This window comes from Typopeltis vanoorti, chromosome 14, assembly GCF_054136105.1.
Source record: "Typopeltis vanoorti isolate ZY-2024b chromosome 14, IOZ_Tvanoo_1.0, whole genome shotgun sequence".
Taxonomy (NCBI): domain Eukaryota; kingdom Metazoa; phylum Arthropoda; class Arachnida; order Uropygi; family Thelyphonidae; genus Typopeltis; species Typopeltis vanoorti.
In genome coordinates this window covers 64167501-64191574 of record NC_143562.1, presented here as the reverse complement: position 1 = coordinate 64191574, position 24074 = coordinate 64167501, and the positions used below count along the sequence as shown (strand labels likewise).

General features: G+C 37.3%; 1 protein-coding gene across 1 annotated transcript in view; it reads right to left on the bottom strand.

The window, feature by feature from the left end:
* Pde11 (Phosphodiesterase 11) overlaps nt 1–24074 on the bottom strand; it is a 384638-nt gene that overhangs the window by 246212 nt on the left and 114352 nt on the right. The window contains exon 3 of the mRNA XM_090404525.1: nt 11176–11337. Within this exon, the coding sequence (XP_090260651.1) occupies nt 11176–11337 (162 nt within the window). The remainder of the gene's footprint in view (nt 1–11175; nt 11338–24074) is intronic.

Sequence of the window (24074 nt, the reverse complement as noted above, 5' to 3'; positions counted from 1 at the left end):
TTTCCTGGCAAATAAATCAGCTTGTGCTCTTAGAGAATACAGAGACAAATATAAAAAAGCTAAACACTAAAACTAGCTGAACAAAAGTCATGGGAAGACTTTGATAAGAACATACAAAATAAATATCAAGAAGGTGGCAAAATATTCTGGAGGTTCTTGAAGAAGCTCAGAAATGGAGGAAAGAGTGCTGTAAAAGGAATTAGAATGATAAAGGTGATATGAAAACTGGAGAAAAAGATATCCTTTAAGTATGGAGTAATTACTTCGAAAAACTGCTAAATGAAACTAGCAGTGATGACAGCACAGTGATAAAAAACACTGACCAGGAATGCAATCAGAAATAGATATCCATACTTGAAGTAGAAAAAGCCATCAAAAGTCTCAAATGTGGAAAGGCAACTGGAGTAGATGATATTCGACCAGAAATGCTCAAGTATGGAGGTATAAAAGTTTTACAATGGCTGGACAGCATAGTTCAGATGGCTTGGACAGAGGGATGAATTATTATTATTATTATTCAGGCCACCATGGAGTCAAAAGACTCATTGCAGGAGGTCCCATTCTAAGAAACACAAGTCTATCAAGACTCATAGAAGCAAGTCCCTCCTGGAAAACACAAAGCCTATTATTCCACTCCTTAAATGCATTGACCGTTCTCGCTGTCACCACTCCATCAGACAATGCATTCCATGGTTCAACCACCCTCCATGCAAAGAAACCACTCCTCACAGTTTCCTTTCATAACTTCCAGGGATGGCCCTTGTCATGACTCCTTCCTGCTGTTCAACCAAGCGAAAGAGCTCCCCAGTGTCAACCCCCTGTAACCACCTTTCAACAGTTTAAAAGTCTCAATCATATCACCTCTCCTATCCACCAAACTCTGCAGTCCACACTCCCTCAGCCAATCCTCATAACTAACACTGTACAGTCCTGACAACATCTTTGTTATCCGCCTTTATACCCTTTCCACAGTTAATTTATCCTCTTCAAATCCTGGGGACCAGATCTGAGAACAATAGTCTAAGTGTGGTCTGATCAGAATCCTATACAACACAATGATAACCATTTTATCTCTGCAGGTCAGTGTCCTCCTCATTATTGCAGCAGTCCTCTGTGTTACCTTCACTACATTTGCAATATGTCCCCTAAATTTCAGGTTTCTATCAATCATCAACCCCAGATCACTTGTTTCCCCTACTTCCTCCAATTTTAACTCCTCCCATAGAGTATGCAGCATCCCATCGATGTGTTCCAAACCTCAAGACCTCACATTTTGCTGCATTAAACTGATACCCACATACATTTGCCCATCTATCTAGCTTATTCAAATCCACTTAAAGGGCTACCACATCTGCACTATTACTAATAACCCTTCCCAGCTTTGCATCATCCACAAACAACCGAATATCCCCTTGCAATCACGGACAATGTCATTGATATAAAGGTTAAACAATATAGGTCCCAGTATTGAGTCATGCAGAACCCCACTTGTAACCTTCTGCCTCTTTGATATTGCTCCACCATACACAACTCTCTGATACCTATTGGACAGCCAAATCTGAATCCAATTGACCAATCTGACATCCAGACCCATGTGCTGCAACTTGAATATCAGCTTATCATGTGGCACTCTGTCAAATGCCTTTGCTAAGTCTAGGAAAATGGCAGTATATGCTTTTCCCTCATCTAATGCTCTTGTTGTGACTTTATCATAAAAGGCTAGCATATTGCTAAAACAAGAGTAGCCCCTTCACAAATCCATGTCGACTCTCACAGATAACATTACCCTCATCTGCCCAATGCTGTATACGGTCCCTCACTACTTTCTCCAAGATCTTATTAACTACTGATGATACACAAACTGGCCTATAATTAGACACTTCCAGTCTGCTACCGCCTGTATGCAATGGCACTATCTTACCTTCCTTCCATTCCATGGGAACCTTTCCTGCAGCCAGACTTTCATTGAAAAGCCAGGTCAAAGGCACTGTCAGTTCCTTAACACATTCTCTCAAAACTAGTGGTGAAATACCATCCAGTCCCACAGCTTTACTAACATCCATAGTACTCAGTATGTGGAACACACTCTCCTCCTGCATCTCTAAACCTCGAACCATCGCAATCCCTCTAGTATTCAAACTGACTCCTTCAGGATGAAATACAGTGGTATCTCGCTAATCCAAACCTCTTTAGTCTGAACCCTCCAGTAATCCAAACTGCAGTTTGAAAGAAAAAAAAAAGTTTTATTTATTACGTATTATTATTTTGTGAAATATTATTTTGCTTCCAAACTGTACTCCATTGTTGCAACTAATGGATCAGGACATAATACAATCCATTAAATTAAAAGATCATAAAGACCTGCTTTTAAATGTAATTTCCCAAAATTATGACGTTATCACATCAATAAAAAAATATAAATTTTAAGGATGTGGCATTCTTAATTGATGTTGCATGGGAATCCTCAAACCTGAAGCAATCCAAGCATCACTGAAAAAACTGTGGCCTTCTAGAATTTATCCAACATAACTAAGGTGATATACAAAAAGAAGAAATTCAAAACGCATATAATTTAGTGAAAAATATAAATTCAGATGGTGATATTTCACAAACAAATGTTAAGGAATGATTACAGCTAGAACTGAAAATGAATTTGAAATCAAATCAGATGCTGAAATTATAAATATGATGCTACCGAATGATTTAGAAGACGATGACGATAAAAAACTAGAAGGAAAAAAAGTAAAACATGAAGAGGCAGTTGACAGTTTTGATATATATATATATATATATATATATATATATATATATATATATATATATAGAATGGGTTAAGCAGAATAATGATATGCCATTCCACAAAATATTATTGCTAATGCATCTCCGAGAAGAAGCATTTGAAAAAGTTTAGCTTTCAAGAAGCAAAAGAAAATCAGTGATTTTTTAGAGAGAAATAAAAAAAAAAAAAACTTTTTTTGTGTGTTATTATTTTGTGAAACTTTTTTTTTGTGTGTTGTGTACAAGAAAGTGATATTTTTTTATGCAAATTAAGTTATGTACTGAACTATGCAATTTTATCAAATCAGAATCCTTAACAATACAGGTACATACAAACTAAATTGTTTACTAAAATAAACTTGTGTTATTATTTTTTAAGTTTTATGTTATAGTACGGTAGCTTTTTTTCTATCAGTTACTTCATTTATTTACAGAATTAAACTGATGTACCATTAGAATCCGATTATTTTTGTCTTAAACGCTAGTTATTGTTATCTCTTTGGGAAAATTCGCTAATCCGAGCTTTTCACTAATCTGAACGATCACAGATTTTATTAGTTTGGATTAGCGAGATACTACTGTACTCCAATAAAGTGTTCATTGAACAATTCCACTATGCCCTCTGCATCAGTCACTCTATTCACATTTTTATCCCACAATACCATTCTTTGACAGTCATTTCTCCTCCTACTGGTGTCACATAGCTAAAAAATTTCCTAGGATTTTCCTTGGATCTAAGGGACAATCTTTTCTCATATTCCAGTTATGCCTTTCTTACTATACTAGTCACTCTCCTGGCCTTTGTCTTATATTCTTCATGCATCTTCTCTTCACCTGTCTCCTTATATCTCTTCCATAGAATCTTTTTCTATGGAAGAGATATAAGCTTCCTGTTTAACAAAATTAATAACAGAAACCTCACATACAAAGATTATTTAATAGTATAATTTTCGCCTGTGTGTCACGGGCATCTTCAGTACATTAAACTCAAATTAAACAATAACTGACAATTCCAAAAAGCACCACCTAAGTAGCTGGTGTAAGATAACTAAAAAAGGTCAATAACTCCTAAAAAAATAAAAAAAAATCAATACAATAAAAAGTTAGGAAAGATTTTTTTCCGTTATTAATTTTGTATCGATATGTCTACTCATGGTATACCTCTTTTAAAACTTAGTTCCTGTTTAATATTGTTTGTCATCCACTTTACTCCAAATTCTTCTTCACTCGTGGAATACAGCTCATCATTGCTGCTAACAAACATTCCTTCACAATTTCCCAAGCACGATGATATCCCGGCCTTCCAATTCCTCCCTCCACGAAACTTACCCAAGTTGACGTCTAAGACTATTATAATCACCGGCTTTATAATTCCACATACGTCCCCTTCTCTTTGATACTCCTGCATGTCTATTCATTTTCCAAGTTAAAACCATATGGTCACTCTCTCCAACTGGTGAGAGAGATGTCATCTCAGTTATTATCAACTCTTCTGATGCTATAACCAAATCCAAAACTTTTGAACCTCTTGTTCCCTCTATTACATGTTGCCTAAGACATTTGTCCCTCAAGAATTCTAGAAATTCCATTCCCTTAATACTACATGCATCTTCCTCTCCCCAATTTATACTGCTGTAGTTAAAATATCCCATAACAATCATTCTTCTTACACTTGCCACACTCAATTGTCTCAACATCTCCTGGTACCCACCCTCTGTACTCTTTGGTCTGTAGCAACACCCCACTTAATATCCTGTCTAGGATATTTAGTGGGGTACATAAGTGAGGACATAGGTCGTCACTTATCATAAGCAGTACTCCACCACCACACTTTCCGTTCCTATCCTGCCGAAAAATGCTATGCCCAGCAACTTCTATTCCTGTAATTATATCCTCTTCTGTCAACCATGTCTTGGTAATTGCAATAATCTTTGGCCAAGTTGATGCTCAGTGCCACCAATTCCTCTCCCTTATTCCGAATACTCCTGGCATTAGTATAAAGCATAAAAATGCCATTGTTACAATGAACGAGTCAATGTATTCCACACTGGGACACATTGACTCGTTCAGAACAGCAAATCTCTCCAGATGTCTACATCCTTCCTCATTCAAATGCAAGCAGTCTCTTGCATACAATTCCTCTCTGTTCTCAAATGCACTCCAAGCATCCACATATTCCAGTTCTCTCTTCTGACACATTCTCGCTATTATGCCATTCAATATCACTGCTCTTTTGCTCAGCTCACCACTATCATACCTAGGCAACACACACACTATCTTTCCTAAATCCCAGATTGAAGTAGAGCTCTCATAGTACTCATATATAAAAAGGAAAATGACACTAAATGCAAGAATTACAGAGGTATATCTCTACTGAGTGTTCTTGGTAAGATTTATGCCAGTATACTTGAGAAACGGTTAAGAAGGATTGTGGAAGGGAAGCTTGGTGAAGAACAAGCTTGATTCAGGCCAACTAGAATCTTTCAGGATCAGATTTTTCACTTTGCGACAAACAGTTGAGAAATCATGGGAATATAACAAAGATCTGTATTTAAGTTTTTTAGATCTGGAAAAAGCATATGACAAGGTGCCAAGAGAGAATCCTGTACACCCCTATTCAAAACACTACAGTTGTATGGTGTCAGTGGGGGCATTATATCAAGCAATACTTAGTCTTTGAGTTGTAAGTCAGCAGTTAGAACTGAACAAAGTACAGGAATATTGTTTAATGTTAAATCTGGTGTCAGACAAGGATGTACATTATGAAGGAAAGTGGTATTAAATCTGATATCAAAATTGGAGATGTTAATGTCAGCTCTTTGCTTTATGTGGATGATATTATACTTCTAAATAAATCAGCTACAAGTCTGCAAGATTCTCTGGCTAAATTGAATAACTGTTGTAACAGATATGGTATGAAGGTCAGCAATAACAAGACAAAGACGATGAAAATAGGCAGAAGTATTGAAAATATCAACAGCATTGTGAATGGAGAACCTATAGAACAAGTGAAACTTTTCAGCTACTTAGGCACAATTTTTAGTGAAGATGATAAATTAAATATGGAAATAGACAACAGAAACAACAAAGCTGGTATGGTAGGAAGTAAATTGAATAAATTTATATGGAATAAGAGAGAAATTAGTCAAGACACTAAATTAGCTGTATACAAGACAGTGTTCAAACAGTTTTAAACTTATGGATCTGAGAGCTGGGTTAGAAGTAAAAACACTTGACCAAAGACTAGAGACCCCAGATATGAGAGTCCTGAGAAAGATTGCAGGCATGAACAGATGGCATCAATGGCAATATCATAAAAAACGAGGACATTAGGAAAGAACTTGACATTGTTAGCATCCAGGAATGTGTTAGTAGAGCTAATCTCAGGTGATGTGGTCACTTAAACAGAATGGGAGAGGAAAGATTAGCAAAACAAGTGTTCTCTGCCAGGTTGTCAGCAAAACAATCCAGAGGAAGACCAAGATATAGGTGGATTGATACGGTACAAAGTGTCTTAGATGATAGAAATATAAGATCTAACAATATTGAAGCCTTGACAGGTAATGGATTGATAGGAGGAAAATTGCAGATAGGAAGTTAGTAATGATGTAAATTTTTCATGTAGTACTATCACCTGTACACCCCTTGAAGGTAAATGTCGGGAATTTGATGATGATGATCTAGGGAAAGATTTAAAGGGAGATATTGAGTTGTTTGCTGATGATGTAAAACTGGAGAAAGAGCAATAGTTCATAAAGGTGATGTAGATATCATGTAATATGATTCAAATAAATTGGTATTGTGAGCAGAGGAAAATGGTTCTCAATTTAATGTTGCAAAAGGTAAGGTTATGCACTTTCAGTTGAAAGGGTTGCATACACACACTGACGGTACTGGATTGCAGGAAACTGATGAAGCTAGGGACTGCAGATAATGGTGGACAGAAAGTTATTATTATTACCTCAAGACCTCATGGAGTCAAAGACTCATCTGGGAGGTCCTTTTATCACGCACACATCTCATCATACCGTGTCTTGAACACACTCAAACTCCCTGCGGACACCACACTCTCAGGCAAGGCATTCCAATCATTCACAACTCTGCTACTCACACCCTCTTTATACAGTTTTCCAGGAATTACCTCTGGTTCTCCCCTGATCTCCTACTATTTTATGTAGAACTTCTCCAGCATTGATCCTATAACAACCCCTTACCAACTTGTAGGTCTCTATCATATCTCCCCTCCTGCACCATACTCTGCAATTACATCTTCTCGGTCTTTCCTCATACTCAACATTCCAGAGATCAGAAACTACCTTAGTCAGTCGCCTCTGAACCCTTCCCAACATCTCTTCATCCTTCTGAAAACCAGGTGACCAAATCTGGGCACAATAGTCCATGTGTGGCCTAATCAAAGCCTTATACAACAGAACAAGAATCTCTCTACTTCTACACTGATGTGTAGAAGTTGGGAGATTCTTGTGAGAAGTCATATTTACCTATATGAGTTACCAAAAGGTGTACCACCTTATTATTAAATTACTCTGGTAAATATGACTTCACCATTGCTTCTGCCTTAGTATCACCACTTCTGGGTCTGGTTCCCACTGATGAGACCTCAATAAAGGGTGAAACCGGTCTGGGTAGTGGCCTTCCCTTAATGCATAGCATTATACATGTTCGCAAGGAGATGTGCTTTGCATTATGGGAGATACTGAGACAAGGAGTGATGAGAGCTTGGTCCACCTTTACCATGAGTTGCCTCAGTCCTGAAGATACTTCAGGTGCAAACTTTGTTTGCTTACACTTGGATAAAGGATTAAACTAAAATTATTATTATTATTGCACCCTCTATGGAGTCAGCAGACACATCATGGATAGTTCATCCGACTGACAACATTTATCATACTGAATCTTAAAATCCTTAACACTACTTGCATTAACACATTCTGGTAATGCATTCCATTCACCACATTCTTTCTTCTTACATAACTTCCAGGAATGGTCTCTGCTTTTTCCCCTCTCACCTTGTACTCTTTTTATAATCCCATCTAGATTAATCCAATAAAATCCTCTCACTAACTTAAATGTGTATCATATCACCTCTTTTCCCCTCCTATCCACCAAATTCTGCAAACCACATTTCCTCAACCTCTCTCCATAGCCACCATTCCAAAGTCCTGACATTGTCTTAGTCACTCATCTCTGGATCCTCTCCAATGTTTCTGCATCACGCTGAAAACTAGGTGACCAAATCTGAGCACAACAGTCCAAGTGTGGTCTGACCAGTGCTTTATACAATAGCACAATCACTTCCTTATCACTGCATGTTAAAGTACTTCTTATTATAGCAACACCATGATGTGCAGTCTTTGCAATATGCCCTCTAAACTTCAGTCTAATGCCAACCATCACTTCCAAATCTCGAATCTCCTCTCGAATCTCCTGCAGTATGGCACCATCAATATAGTAAGTACACAGCCTTATATTTCTGAACTCCAAAATGCAACACCTTGCACTTATTAATATTAAAACTACAATCCCCACTCCTTTGTCCAAATCAAAAAAGTCTATTCAAATCTTCCTGAATGAAATTAACATCAGCAGTGCTACTTATAATTCTCCCCAACTTTGCATCATTAGCAAACAACTGAAAATCCCCAGTCAGTCCAGATGATATATCATTTACAAACAAGTCAAAACAGCAAGGGCCCAAGAACAGAACCCTGTGGGGAAGCCACTGGTTACCCTCCTTTTTTGAGACACTGCTCCATCAAACTTGCTGAACTTGCTGGTATCATTCAGAGAGCCAATCTCTGATCCATCTAATCAATATACTATCTATTCCTATCCTCTGGAAGTTCAGAGGGCATACTACACTTGGTTGTTGAAAACCATGTTAACAAGTAAAGATAGGGAATTTATTATTCCTCTTTCTAGGGCTATGATTCAGCCACATCCTGACCACTGCACAGATTTTGTCATCTCAGTGTCTTGGGGATCAGGAGGTGATAGAGATTCAGAGATGAGTGACCAAGCTGGTGACAAGTCTGTGAAATGCTCCCTATAAGGATAGGTTGTGTATGTGGATTACAAATTTGAGTTGATAGGCAGAAAATAGGGGACATGACAGAAACTTATAAGATATCAGGGGCGAATCTCCATGCTTGCTATGCAAGCTCATTAATTGAGAAAGAAGTAATATTATTTATTTGTTAATAAATGCATGCATTTATAAGCATTCCATTTAGGCTTTTATTTTTGTAGACAGAAGATGTCAAGCTTGTGTGGCAATAATCGAGCTTTTCATTGTGTATCGAAGGTCGATGCTTGCTCGTCTAGTCAAAGCTACCTTGGCTTGCTCAGTTGTAGGAGCTTCCAGGTCCTCGCAGCAACACTCTGATTTCAGATGCCTAATGAATGTCTCTTACCAGAATGCATAACCCCAACTAATGAAATTCGGAGGTGGAAATGTGAGATGATATGGTCCTTATATTTTTTCCTGGTTTGGCCTTGGACCTCTGTTTCTGGTACCACAAACAATGAACTCTGAGAAGCATCTGAACATTCTGTACAATGCAATGCTTCCTACTTTGTGGCATTTCTACATAAGTGACCCCACTTTCTCTTTTAGCAAGACAATGCACTGTGTCATAAGGCTACTGCTGTAACTGCATGGTTTGAATGGCCTGCACAGACCCTGATTTTAACCCTACTGAACATCTGTAAGATGAACTGGAGTGTGTTGAGTGAGGGGGTTAAGGGAGATCTACCCCACAACAGTCCAAGATCTCATTCCTGCCTACAAGAAGAATGGTGATGCAATGACTGCAGCAGTCCTATGGGATTGCTGCAGTTATCGCAACAAAAAGAGGTCCTACATCTTATTAAGGTGGTGGCAATGGCTGTTTATTCCTCATACTAGGGTGTCCATTGACTTCTTTCCAAGCAGTGTACATCTCAATCATATCTTTAAATTGCATTCCCTCAATCTGTTTTCACATCCCGCATTTCCAGAAACTTGACAATGACTTGGTGAATCTTCTCTGGACCTTCTCTAAGATATCCTCATCTCCTTGAAACCAGGCAACTACATATGCAGATAGCTGTTCATTTGTGGCCTAATCAAAGCTTTATACAAGGGAACCCATAGTCATGGTCCTCTGCATCATTCTGTTCTGATGTTCTCACAATTTAAAAAATATAACCTGTAAAGTTAGAGTGTCTAGTAGACCATTACTCACAGATCTCTCATCTCTTACATATCCCCATTAATTTCAAGATCTTACACTCTTAAACTGTTAGCTCCACTCATTTGCCCTCTCACAGTCTATTCAGATACTTCTGTAAGGTCACGACATTTGTTCTACTCCTAATATGGTTCTTCCCAATCATATTCATAGAGCTCCATATCTCCAGTTAAGCCTGTCCCAATATCATTAACAAACAAGTTAAACAATAATGGTCTCAAAACAGACACCTGTAATACTGGTAGTGACCCCCTGTCTTTTGGGATACCACTCTCCCACCATGCACAACCCACTGATATCTGACTGCCAATCACTTATTCAACTCACTAGTCCCTTAATCAATTCCACTCCAATTTTGTTATGAGCATATTGTGTGGAAATCTATCAAGGATCTTTGAAAAATCCAAGTATACCACTGTATAGAGATGCAAGAAGGAAATAGTGGCAATGATTTTGAGGTAGCATGATGTGAGGTGGTGTTGAAAGAAAGAGATATTTAATTCAATGTTACTATAGGCCAGGGAATGTGGAAGGTGAAGACATGAGGATATATAACTAAGCAACTTACTGTTTTAAAATTATACAAATACAAATTATACAAAATAAACTACTTTGTACAATTTGAGAACTTTTTGCTAGATTGTGAAAATGCAAATAGTTCAATTGAGATAAAAAGAAATTTGAGATATTTTTGAAAGGCTTGACAAATTCTGGGCTATGCAAAAAATAAATAAAATAGAAAAAAAATTCCTCAGGCCATCCATGGTAAAAAAAAAAAAACACTACAAATTACAAAATAACCTTTTGTGGGTAAGAGCAACATAAAAAAAAAAATTAGTATAAAGCAGATGATGATATCATCATCAATAGTATGCAATTTTACTTCAGTTATTTCTACTGATAAAACATGTTATATAAATTCCACAACACATGTATATATAATATATCAATGCTATAATCAATCAAGATTCCAGTAAATATTATGTATAAACCACTTTCTGATAACATATATTTTTTTTTTATTTCTGATAACTATATATATTTACTTATATAGTTTTTATATTACAAAACAATTCTAAAATCAGACTAAAAGTAGCTTGCGTGTATAACATGGTTCTATTTATCCACATTTGTATATATGTCTTACCTTTTCATCATTATTATCGAACGCTTCTCCTTTTTCACCATTCTTATTGATAACTTGGGCCACTCCCATTACCTCTGAATCTCCATCAAATATTGGCATACACAGCATACTCTTTGTTGTATAGCCAGTCTTCTGATCCACTATGTCTGTAAATCGTGTGTCCTGACCAATATAAAATTGATTATTTTTATGTGAATCAGACTCATGAAAGTTTGCAAACATAGCACATTAGTACCATTGGTAGGCTAAGAATTTCTCTCTTTTTTTTTTTCATTTTTTATAAAAAAAAATTTTTTTTGTATTTTTATTTATTTATATTGATATATTTATATTTTACAAATTTGCTTGATTCTACACATAGACTGAGAGTTTGACAGTGAATATCTGTAGAATTAGGCAAATTTTTGTGAAAAATGAATGACTATGTTAGTGCAAGAGAATTGTATAATTAAATTTGATTCAATACTGCCATAACATTTTAATGATAATTATTATAAAAATAATAATTACAGTAATAATATAAAGCAAATATGGTAAGTGTTTGATTACTATATGGATAAATTAGCATTTAAGATTTCATTTTTGAATACCACAAAGACATGACATAATGTAAAAAGTTTTTTGTATCATCAATGTAGGAGCACAAAAAGTGGATTTGGATAGGATCAGTGGATCAGAAGAAGGGGGGGGGGGGGGTCAGGGAGCTGAACGATATTAACCATCCAATCTCCCAAGTGGCTGAAATATATCAAACAGATGTTTCAGAAAGAGCAGCATCTACAAATTTCCACTACTACTATTCTATGTGGAAATGATACTATGAATGGAACATGTGTGGAATATATTCCACGCAACAGGGGAACATATTCAGTTGTTTGCTGATGGTATAAAACTAGGAAAGAGTAAATCAGAAAGATGAGCGTGACTAAGTGCACTTTAGAAGGCTATTATAAAGTGCCTTCTAAAATGGTTTGCCTGTGAACCATACTGAAAGGGTATGGTTGCACAGGCAAACTGAGAAGGATGCCGATGATTGCCAATGAATCCAATATGATGTAGAGAGTTTGTGGACCAATGGCTGAGTTTGATGGACATAAAGATTGTACAATGCTGATATGGACTGTACTCAAATTGATTCAGAGGCAGGTGTCTGTAGAGAGCTCTGTTCACTGACAGTGTGGAAGCACAAAGTCAGGAAAACAAAAGAAATCAGAGCAGATGCAAGTGTGTGTGTGTGTGTGTGTGTGTGTGTGTACGCGTGCACATGAGTGTGAAAATGACCAAGTACAGAACCTAGTCTCTCAAGCAAAAATATTGAACAGGGTAGTCGATTCAGGAAGGTGGGGGGGGAGGGCTACAGGGATGCTGCAGTTTTTATATACTAATGCCAGAAGTATTGGGAACAAGTGGGAGGAGTTTTTGGCATTGGTTAGTGCAACCTTGTCGAAAGTTACAGGCATTAGTGAGACTTGGCTAACAGCAGATGACACAGTTATAGTGACAGGATGTGATGGATTTAGTATTTTCAGGGAAAATAGAAGGGTACTGCTGATGATAGCAGATGTATTGCAGCCAACAGGAGAAGGAGTCAGTCATGCAGATTTTGAATCAATTGGATGTGAGATTATGGCCAATAGAACAAAACATAAAATTGGTTGCTGCTTTATGTTGGGAGGGGTGGTGTCAGGGATGATGTGAAAGACTGGAATCAGCAGATTAGTACAATAAGTGCAAGTTTAGTAATTATCATGGGGGACTTCAACTTTGGAGGGCAGATTTAAAGGAGGAAAAATCACATAGTAGGAAGGAAAGAGAATTTATACACTTACTGAAAAATAATTCCTTGAAGCAGAATGTGATAGAGGGAACTTGGGGTACGAGAGTGTTGGATTTTGTCATAAGATCAAAAAACCTGTCCATAACTAAGGTGGTTACACTGCCTCTGATTGGGCAAAGTGATCATGTGGTCTTGACTTAGGAGGTAGCAAAATATGAGGAAATTACAGTTAAGAAGGAAGGGGTATATGTGGAATTCCTTTGCATATAGGAGAATCTAAGTCTACAGTAGCAAATTACAGACTAATCAAAATCTCTGGAGTGGTAGTAAATGTCCTGGAAAAGTTGGTCATAAAGAAAATTCAGGAGTGGGTGGATAAGAATATGATATTATGAGGGACAAATGGCGTTGTGAAGGATCAGTCATGCCTTAGTAACTGACTAACTTTTTATAATAGAGTGACAACTGAGTTAGATAAAGGGAATGGCTACACAATGCTACTGCTAGATTTTGCAAAGGCATTTGACAGAATACCACATGGAACTGTGTTATGCAAACTGCAGCAAATAGGGATAATATAGGGATTAATTTGTGCATAAATGATATAGGAAATAATTTGAAGGGAGATATTCAGTTCTTTGCTGATGATGCAAATTTGGGTAGAGCTAGTTAATCAAGATGATGTAAAGGGCTTGTAGGATAATTTGAATAGGACAAAACATGATGGATGTCAATTTAACATGGAAAAGTGTAAAGTTATGCATTTTGGGATACAAAGATTATGAGCTGTGTACCACATTGAGGGAACTGTACTCCAGGAAACTGATAAGACCAGGGACTTGAGGTGGTAGTAGTAGGATAGAGAGTTGAAGTTCTTCTTTTTCTTCCTTTCCAGTAATATGCCTAGTGACCTGTTACGGTCTCTTCCCATCTTTTCAAAGGCACCAAGGGTATCTTAAGAGGATTACTTAGTTATTGAAGAACACAGTAATAAGCAAGAGATAAGAGAGTAATCATTGCTTATAAAGCCTTGATATGATAACATCTGGATTACTGCACTCAGGTCTGGTCACCTGCATTTCTTGAGAGATGAGGAAATGGTAGAGAGGATTCAGAGGCAAGTGACCAAGATGGTGAGTGGTCTGTGGAATGCTCCCTATGAGGATAGATTGAGGGTTTGCAGATTGCAAAAGTTTGTTGATAGGCAAAAAAGGAGGTGGATATGATAGAAACATTTATGTTACTTAGCCTTTTAGAGAATTGATGCAAGGAAATGTTTCAGCACTTGGCTGAAATATTTAGGGGGGGGGGAGAATAAGAGATCATCCCTGGAAGTTGGGTAAGAGCATAGGGACACAATTTTTCTCTTTGAGTGGTGAATGAACTGGACTGGATTACCTGAGTCAGTTGTGAGTGCTCTGTCTGTCTGTTAATGGTTTCAAGGAGAGTTAGGGTCTCTCACAGGAGGTGTCAGTGCAATAATAATAATAATGAAGTCAAGAGGCAAGGGATCATTGGGTGATAATAAATAGCATATGGAAATTCATGAAACATATTCAGAGAACCTACAAGAATTCTTAAGCCATGGCAATGCTCTATAGCAGCTGACCCCTCAATTTATCATAATCACCCATTTTTTTTTTTTTTTTTTAATTCCATATCAGAAAATTATACATATCAGGCATTCTCCCCAGTTTTCTCCAATCAGAGGCAGTGTGGCTACCACTCCATAAACAAGAGTTAGAAGAAATTTTAGCAAGGCTCTTGAACAGTATCCTAAGGATGAACAGATCTACGATTTGTACTGAGCTGGCAGTTAGGGTGAAAAGTAGCATCTTGAGTGGAAAATAAGGCTTAGTTTTTTTTTTTTTCAAGGCATTATTTATACATAAGAGAGGCTGGAGGTAAATGTCAGCCCAGAGAGAGAGAGATCCGACTATCTGGTGATTTTGGTCTTACAAGATAAGGATAGGTGAGCTGAAATACTGTGAGAAAAAAAGACTGCATTTGGAAAAATTTGGAAAACAAAAGTGGGATGCAGAATTTATGTTTGGCGAGGATATATTGGTGGAGGTGGAGGAAATAAGTGATCTGGGGGTGATAGTGGATAAAGATCTACAATTTAGGGGACACATAGCCAAAATTGTGAAGACAACACAAAGGCTTCTGGGAATGATGCGGAGGACACTGACGTGTAGAAGTAGAGAGATTCTTGTTCTGTTGTATAAGGCTTTGATTAGGCCACACATGGACTATTGTGCCCAGATTTGGTCACTTGTTTTCAGAAGGATGAAGAGATGTTGGAGAGAGTCCAGAGGCAACTGACTAAGGTAGTTTCTGACCTCTGGAATGTCGAGTACGAGGAAGGATTGAGAAGATGCAACTTGCAGAGTCTGGTGGACAGGAGGAGGAGGGGAGATATGATAGAGACCTACAAGTTATTAAGGGGTTGTTATAGGATCAATGCTGGAGAGATTCTACAGAAAATAGTGGGAGATCAGGGGAGAACCAGAGGTCATCCCTGGAAGCTGTATAAGGAGGATGTGAGTAGGGGAATGAGAAGCAGGTTTGTTTCATGCAGAGTTGGAATGATTGGAATGCCTTGCCTGAGAGTGTGGTGTCTGCAGAGAATATGAGTGTGTTTAAAGCATGGTATGATGAGCTGTGTGTTTGATAAAAGGCCTCCTAGATGATTCTTTGGCTCCATGGAGTCTTGGTAATAATAACAATAATTTTAAGGCACTGACTGCAGGCAGATGATCTTGAAGTTTGGGATGTTTGTGCACTGCATGACTTCTTGCATGAGTATGATGAATGTAACATACTATAATCACCAAAGCTGTGGATGGGATTACTGGTGATTAGGAGTAGAGTAGCTCAAAGAGAGGAAATAATCTACTATAACAGAGAGTGAAAGACCAGAGAAAAAGCATGCTACCCAATTACAGAGAATAGCAAGTAGACCAAAGGATGGCAATTCACAGAACAGGCTTTGATTTTAGACATGATTAAATGCTCTGGAATTGTCAAAAGCAATAACAACATATTTCTTCAATCCTTTCCATGGCAAGTTTCCATTGGTGGGTGATATAGGCTAAAATATGTGAATCTATAATAGCAGAATCCATACTTATGGTCACTCACTGATTAACCAATGAGTCTCTAGATAGTGGAAAAGTTAGTATTCTTCTGATTATTCAGGAGGTGTATGGTGTTCGTTTCTATGACATGAGGTGATTTCTCTTAGTCATCTATGAATGGGTTAAAAGAGAAGAAGGATCCAAGGAAGTCAGCTTTGCCAGCAAAGGTTGGTCGATTGGTAGAGCCTCTGCTACTAATGGCTCGCAAAAAGTTAAGTTTGAGTGTGGTTAGTAGTTGGAAGATGATCAATCATTCGATGCTGTTGGCACACTCTCCCTCAATGAGTCTTTGGACTCCCTGGAGGTGTCACATAATAATAATCTTTAGGTGCTTTAACAGTGGAGCTATCTGGATGAGAGAGAAGTGAAAGTGCTGGTGAGCAAAGGTAACATGCCCTGATTTGGCATAAGCTGAGTATGAAGTTTTTGTTGGGAAGCCACTTGTGGTATGCTGAATATTTTTTCATCTGCCTTTATACACCTGTTTTAAACCATGGCTTGGAAAGGAGGCTAGAATGTTGGATGAAATGGGAGGCCTTCAAGTAGTGAGAACAATTATGGATTACTGTGCATTGATTTGGTCACCTGGTTTTCATGGTGATGTGGATATGTTAGAAAGAGTCCAGAGAAGATTCACAAAAGGTGGTAACTGGTCTTTGGAATCTGGAGTATGAAGATAGATGGAGGGAATATAATTTGCAAAGCTTCATGAATAGGAGGAGAGGAGACATGATTGAGAAAATCAGTTGGTCAGGGATTATTACCAAGTTAACATTGAAGAAATTTTTCATAGAACGAGAGAAGGGTAGTATAAGAGGTCATTCTTGGAAATTGTATAAGGAGATCATGAGCAAAGAAGTGAAGAGCAGGTTCTTTGCATGGAAAGTGGCTGGTGAGTGGAATGCACTGCCTGAATGTGTTGTGAGTGCAGACACTCTGAATTTTAAGGCATGGTTTGATGAGTTGTGTGTGTAACAGCATGTACCACCCATGAAGAGTCTCTGACTCCATGGAGGTATGATGTTAATAATTTCTGTGACTTGCTCAGATCAAGTGTTTAGATTGGAAGGACAGAAGCAGTATTTGACTATGGAAAGAGAAGTTCCTGAAGTCATCTAATATGGCATCTTTGTTGTGCACAAGACTGATCTCAGTTACCGAGATCACAATTTTGTGCAAGTGAAATAAAACACATGAAATGAGAACTAGATAAATCAAGGTACTGAAAAAGTGGAGAGGGTTATCAAGTATATGGACTGATAGATATTCTTTGTTATATTTCTTGTGGTAGTACAATATAATAATACATTAATTAATCTCATCCAATTCTAGTTTAATTGCCATTGTGTCATGTGGTAGTCTATCAAAGGCCTTTGCAAAATCTAAATATACTACTGTATAATATTGTCTTGGATTTGGTCATCTCATCGGAGGATGTAATTATCAATGAGGTATCAAATCATCCACCAATTGGCGAAAGTGACCATGAGGTGATTACTTGGGTGGTTGCCAGCAGTGCAAGGACCCCTGTGAAAAAAGGGTATATGTGGAACTACAAGGGGGGTGATTATGAAGAGCTCAGGAGACAGCTTGCAGGTGTAGCATGGAATGAGGAGTTAGCTGGAAAAGAGATCAATGCAGCTTGGGGGATTTTCAAAAAATATTTAGTGGATGCAATGTCTAAATGTATACCACGGGTGAGAAGGTTAAATAAGTTAGGTGTGAGATGGATGAATAAAGAGATTAAGCATGCAATACAGAGAAAAAGGGCATTGTGGAGGCAGCATAAGAGAAGTGGAAGTAACCAATTTCATGAGTTCTACAAAGACCAGGCAAGGAGAGTGACTTGGTTGGTGAGAGTAGCTAAAGAGAGGTATGAACAGCAGTTAGCTAATGAAGCTAAAAAGAATCCTAGGGAGTTCTTTCGATATGTAGCCAGCAAAAGAAAGAATGATTATGGAAGGATGACATTGATTGGAGGAAATGGTATAAAGACAGCTGTTGCAGAATGTGTGGTGGAGATACTTAATGAGCAGTTCATAAAGATCTTTCAATCTTGTGAATGTGACTTCATGGAGAGATTAAGAGCAGTTGATGATGGGGAGGAGAGACTGACTGTAAGTGAGCAAGAGGTGTTTGGGGAGTTGAGTAAACTAGATGTTAATAAGGCTGTGAGACTTAATAATATATCGGCACGTATTCTGAAGGAATATGCCAGGGAGTTGACACCTGCCTTGACATATTTTTTTAATATGAGTCTTACACTCGGTCAAGTTCCTAAGGAGTGGAAGGAGGGCAACATTGTGCCACTTCATAAGGGAGGTGATCGAACTCAAGCATCAAACAATAGGCCTATCTGTGTGTCAGGTGTTGTGGTTAAGTTGTTGGAGAAGCTTGTGAGAACTAGGATCCAGAATTGGGTTGACATGTGATATGTATTATCTTTGATGGACAGCATGGATTTGCTAAAGGGAGGTCGTGTTTTAGTAATCTACTTACTTATTACAATAAAGTGACTGCTTCCTTGGACAGAGGAGAAGGATACACAGTAATATACTTGGATTTCGCAAAAGCTTTTGATAGAGTGCCTCATGATAAGTTGACAGTCAAACTAGAGCAGATGGGGTTGGATATTAGATTAGTGCATTGGATTGGAGACTGGCTATCTGATAGGTATCAACAAGTTGTGTATGGGGGTGCAATATCCAGGAAAAGGAAAGTCACTAGTGGAGTGCCTCAGGGATCTGTTTTAGGGCCATTACTATTTAACTTGTATATTAATGATATTGGCGAAGATTTGGATGGAGATATTCAGTTGTTTGCAGATGATGCAAAGTTGGGACGAACCATAAAGAGTAGTGAAGATGTTGTGGCCTTGCAAGAAGACTTGAATAAATTGAGTGATTGGGCAAGCAAATGGGGATGTGAGTTCAATGTTGCAAAATGTAAGGTTTTAAAATTTGGAAAACAAAGATGGGATGCAGAATTTATGCTTGGTGAAAATATATTGTTGGAAGTAGAGGAAATAAGAGATCTGGGAGTGATAGTGGATAAGGATCTAAAATTTAGGGGTCACATTGCCAAAATTGTGAAGACAACACAAAGACTTCTGGGAATGATGAGGAGGACACTGACATGTAGAAGTAGGGAGATTCTTGTTCCATTGTATAAGGCTTTGATTAGGCCACACATGGACTATTGTGCCCAGATTTGGTCACCTGGTTTTCAGAAGGATGAAGAGATGTTGGAAAGGGTCCAAAGGCGACTGACTAAGGTAGTTTCTGACCTCTGGAATGTCGAGTATGAGGAAAGATTGAAAAGATGTAATTTGCAGAGACTAGTGGAGAGAAGGAAGAGGGGAGATATGATAGAGACCTACAAGTTGGTAAGGGGTTGCTATAGGATCAATGGTGGAGAAGTTCTACAGCGAATAGTGGGAGATCAGGGGAGAACCAGAGGTCATCCCTGGAAACTGTATAAAGAGGGTGTGAGTAGGGAGTGAGAGGCAGGTTTTTTTCGTGCAGAGTTGTGAATGATTGGAATGCCTTGCCTGAGAGTGTGGTGTCTGCAGGGAGTTTGAATGTGTTTAAGACCCGGTATGATGAGATGTGTGTGAGATAAAAGGACCTCCTAGATGAGTCTTTGACTCCATGAGGTCTTGTTTAATAATAATAATAATAATAATAATAATATGCATCTCCCTTGACCAATGCATTTGACCATTTGTCTCCTTGATCTAATACCTAAACAGATTACAAAAACTTAATGTCATCCTCCACAAATCCATGCTATCATCAATGAGAATTAGTGGTGTAGCTAGAGCTTTTGCTGGGGCAGTCCCTGAGTTTGCCATCCCTCTCAATACACACCAAAAATACTACCTAAAGTCAAAATGACCTATAGGGAAATAAATTAAAACACTGTTTATTTTTAAAGTAAAACTTCAATTTCAACATTCTAAAATGTTATTTTTCTTGCTCTTCTGTTAGTGAAATCGATGACATTGGCGAAGTCTATTTCATAGTAATGCAAGTAATTCTTAATCAATTTTATTTAGAAAAACTCCTCTCACAACTAGCAACACTTATAGCAATTGTGAAGAAAATTTGCAGTAGTATTACAATATTTGGAAATGAGTTCTCCAGACTGTATTTTAGCCGCAAAAGTTCAAAGAGGTTCAAAGTGTTGCCTGGGGCAGACCGCCCCCTCCACTCCTCCCTAGCTACGCCTCTGATGAGAAGGATAATGGTTTGATATATTTAGTTGTATAATTACAATGAATATTTTTAATACAAATAAAGTTCACTCTTTATTATAAAAATACTGCAGTGATATAATGGGCATCACCAAGATGAAGACTAAGCTAGTGAGATCCCTAGATAGTAAGTATGAGATTGTTTTTTTTTTTTGTTTTTTTTTTAGATGATAGTGTTGGGAAAACGGTACCTGTAATAATTAACTGTAAATGCGAAGATAAAACTTGAATTGGAGCCAGTTTCAAGTAGAATGATGTGAACAAAAATTTCAAAACAAGCAAATGTATGACAAATTATTTGTGCTTATGCTTCCATTGAAAGTACCAATAACAGAGGTTGAGAAATGCTTAAAATAATTAGAAAATGCAACTGATAAAGAAGAAAAAAAAAGTCAGTCTGCTGGCCTGATTTCCAGCAGACTAAACACAGCAGGGCAAGAAATGAATTCTAGATTTTATTATTATTATCAGACCACCATGGAATCAAGACTCATTGTAGGAGGTCTCATCACACAAATAGCTCATCACACTGTACCTGAAATACATTCATCCTCTCTGCACTCACCACATTCTGGATATGCAAAAAATAATAATTCCTATATTATTTGCTAATTATAGAAAAATTTGCACAAATAATTTATTTACGCCAGGTCAGTGCTCTGTTTCCCCCTCCCCCCCCGTGCCTGTGCCCTTTCTGGGATTTTAAAAAATAAACTTCGAATTTCAAAGGTAATAATAATAATATTATTATTGATTAATTAATGAATAATGCTGAACAAAAAGTGCAGGACTAACTGAAAATATGTTAAAAAAAAAAAAAGCGATGATTTTATATCCGAGATAAAATTTAGCCACCCTCTAAACCTTACCGCTCCTAGGCATTGCCTTAGTTGCTTAGTGGGTTACGACGGCTCTGCAGCAGTGGTTAAATTCAGCTGCGACCCTCCTGGGCCCGACCATGGAACTTTTTTATGCACGCTCGCGGATCGGGAATATTTTTCTGTTTTGTGACTTTTCTCCCTTTTACGGTAATTAAGCCTAACGCGAAATAGGCAGCAATGGCAGGTTATTCAGACATGCATATGATTGGTGCGGTATTAACAAAAGATCGGCAACTGAAAGATAAAAGCAAGCCAACAATTACGTTGAAATGCTAACTCTCTTCAACCGAATTCCAATAATATGTGAAACTGCCATAACAACATTCACTATACAGCAATCCCTCGATTAATGCGCTGTTTAAAACAGGCGCATTAATCGAAAAAGCACTAATCGAATATAATCTATGGGAAAAAGTAAAATTCGTTCCTCAAATTTCTTTTTTGACCCTTATTTTTTATAATAGAATTAGGGTATATCTCAGAGCCTAGTTAAAGGAAAACCATGAAGCTGAAAGACAATAAAACATATTCAGAATATCAATTTATTATTCTACTTCTTAACAAAGAATTGAGCTAACGCAGTTTGGCGAGCATTCTGTTTTTTTGTCCCATACAACTGACGGTATGGCCAGGGCCGGCGGAAGCGGACATGCGCTTCATGCGGGCGTCGCCACGAAGGGGGTACCGCTGCCGGTGTATGGTTAATAAGTTCATTTTTAAGAAATTAAAATTTTTATCATAAAAACAAAAAATTCTTAGAATGATCAATATTAAAATAAATAAGGCCGGATACACCGAATACAAATTTTAAAAAAATTGTATATTGCCGCCTCTTTGATCAGTCGGCTGTTTACAATTTTGTAGTGAGATAGACTGCAGAATGTTGTGTCTACTGCAGTCTATCTAAAGTGAAACGGTGAACGGTTTTTATGCGCAGAAACAAATTTTCGTACAAAACATTTATTGCTAGTTAGCCATTCCTATGGTACGCATCTCAGTAGGCTACTGACAGCAGCGCAGTGCGGACTATTATTTCGTCTCTGTGTCGTGTTGTGTAATAATTTCTTGTGGGTATAAAATAGAAATGGAATCAAAAATTTAAAAAAAAAAAGTTATCCGGTGCACGAAATCGTAAGCGTCATGCTGCGATAGAAGCAATTAAGAAACAAACTGGAGCTCTTAATAAATTTGTTAAAATATTAAAATATTCTGATGCAGATTGTAACCGACTCGATACATCAGAAATCAGAGTTGAAGAACAGTGCACATCATCCAGTTTTCATGAAAGTACTATTGCAACTGAACAAGATAACAAGACGCATGATTTAAGTGAAAAACAGAATAAATTTAGTTGTAGTTGACCACGAAACTAACACGTTAGTCTCTGTAAATTTAGAAGATCCAAGTGAATGGGGAAATATTGATGAAAAATTACGAGTTGTTTTAATTGAAATGGGGACTGTTCAAAAAGAAAAATATAATATATCCCAGAGATACATAGGTCGTAAGTTTGGCGACACGTATTATAATAGAAAAATGGAAAACGGGGAGCTCGTGCCAAGAACATGGCTCATTTATTCCGAAACTTTAAATTCTGTTTTTTTGCTTTTGTTGCAAACGTTGTGCACCTACTGAATCAAGTAGTCTTGTAGAAGGTTATAACGATTGGAGAAATTTAAGTAAAACTTTGCATAGACATGAGACTAGTATAACTCACATGAAAAATTTCTTAAAATGGAAGGAACTTGATAAAAATTTAATAATCAAAACTACTATTGATTGCCAGATTCAAAGCATGTATGAAATGGAAAAGAAACATTGGACGAGTGTTTTAGAACGCTTGATTGAAATTATAAAATTCCTTGGTAGCCAAACTTTAGCTTTTCGCGGATCATGTGATAAATTATATGAAAGAAATAACGGCAATTTTTTTAAAATTAGTCGAACTGTTTGCGAAGTTTGATCCCGTTATGGTAAAATCATGTTGAAAGGGCCCTACATCGAAACAATAGAGAACACTATTTGAGTCAAGACAAACAGACAAAAGGAAATATTGGAAACTTTAAGTAACGCAATCAGGGATACAATTTTATTATCAATTCGAAAATCTAAATATTATTCCATTATTTTAGACTGCACACGTGATGCAAGTAAAACAGAACAAATGACCATTATTATTCGCTTCGTTTCCTGTGATAATGGAATTGTCAAGATCAGGATAATCTTTTTAGGTTTTGTAGATATATCAGATTCCACAGGACGTGGTTTATGTGGAACAACTGGAAAAACGGAACATCCCCATTGAAGACATGCGAGGTCAAGGGTATGACAATGCGGTAAATATGAACGGGAAAAAAAATATGGGCTCCAAAATTTCCTTTTGAACAAAAATCCTCGAGCTTTTTACGTGCCATTTGCTGCTCATACTCTAAATTTAATCATTAACGATGCAGCCAAAGTGAATGCAGATACAATTAGTTTCTTTGCAATTATTTAAGAAATATACAATTTCTTTTCGTTCTCTTACAAACATTGGGCAATCCTTTTAAAGTTCGTAAAAAATTTAACAATGAAACAGCCATCAAAAACGCGATGGGAAAGTAAAATTAATGCAATTCGCCCTCTACGATATCAGTTAGGAGAAATTTACGTAATCCCTGTATCATTATATTCAAAGTGAATTGGCTTTTTCAAAATTTGCATTAACTTTTAAGAATTTTTTTGAATATTCGGGTTTTTAACGATTATCCTGCCTAGTCAACACACCCGATTCGTTACATTTAGCGAACCAACGTGTGTCTGTTCTGTCAAAATTTATTTAAGAAATTTCAAATAATTTAAATTTT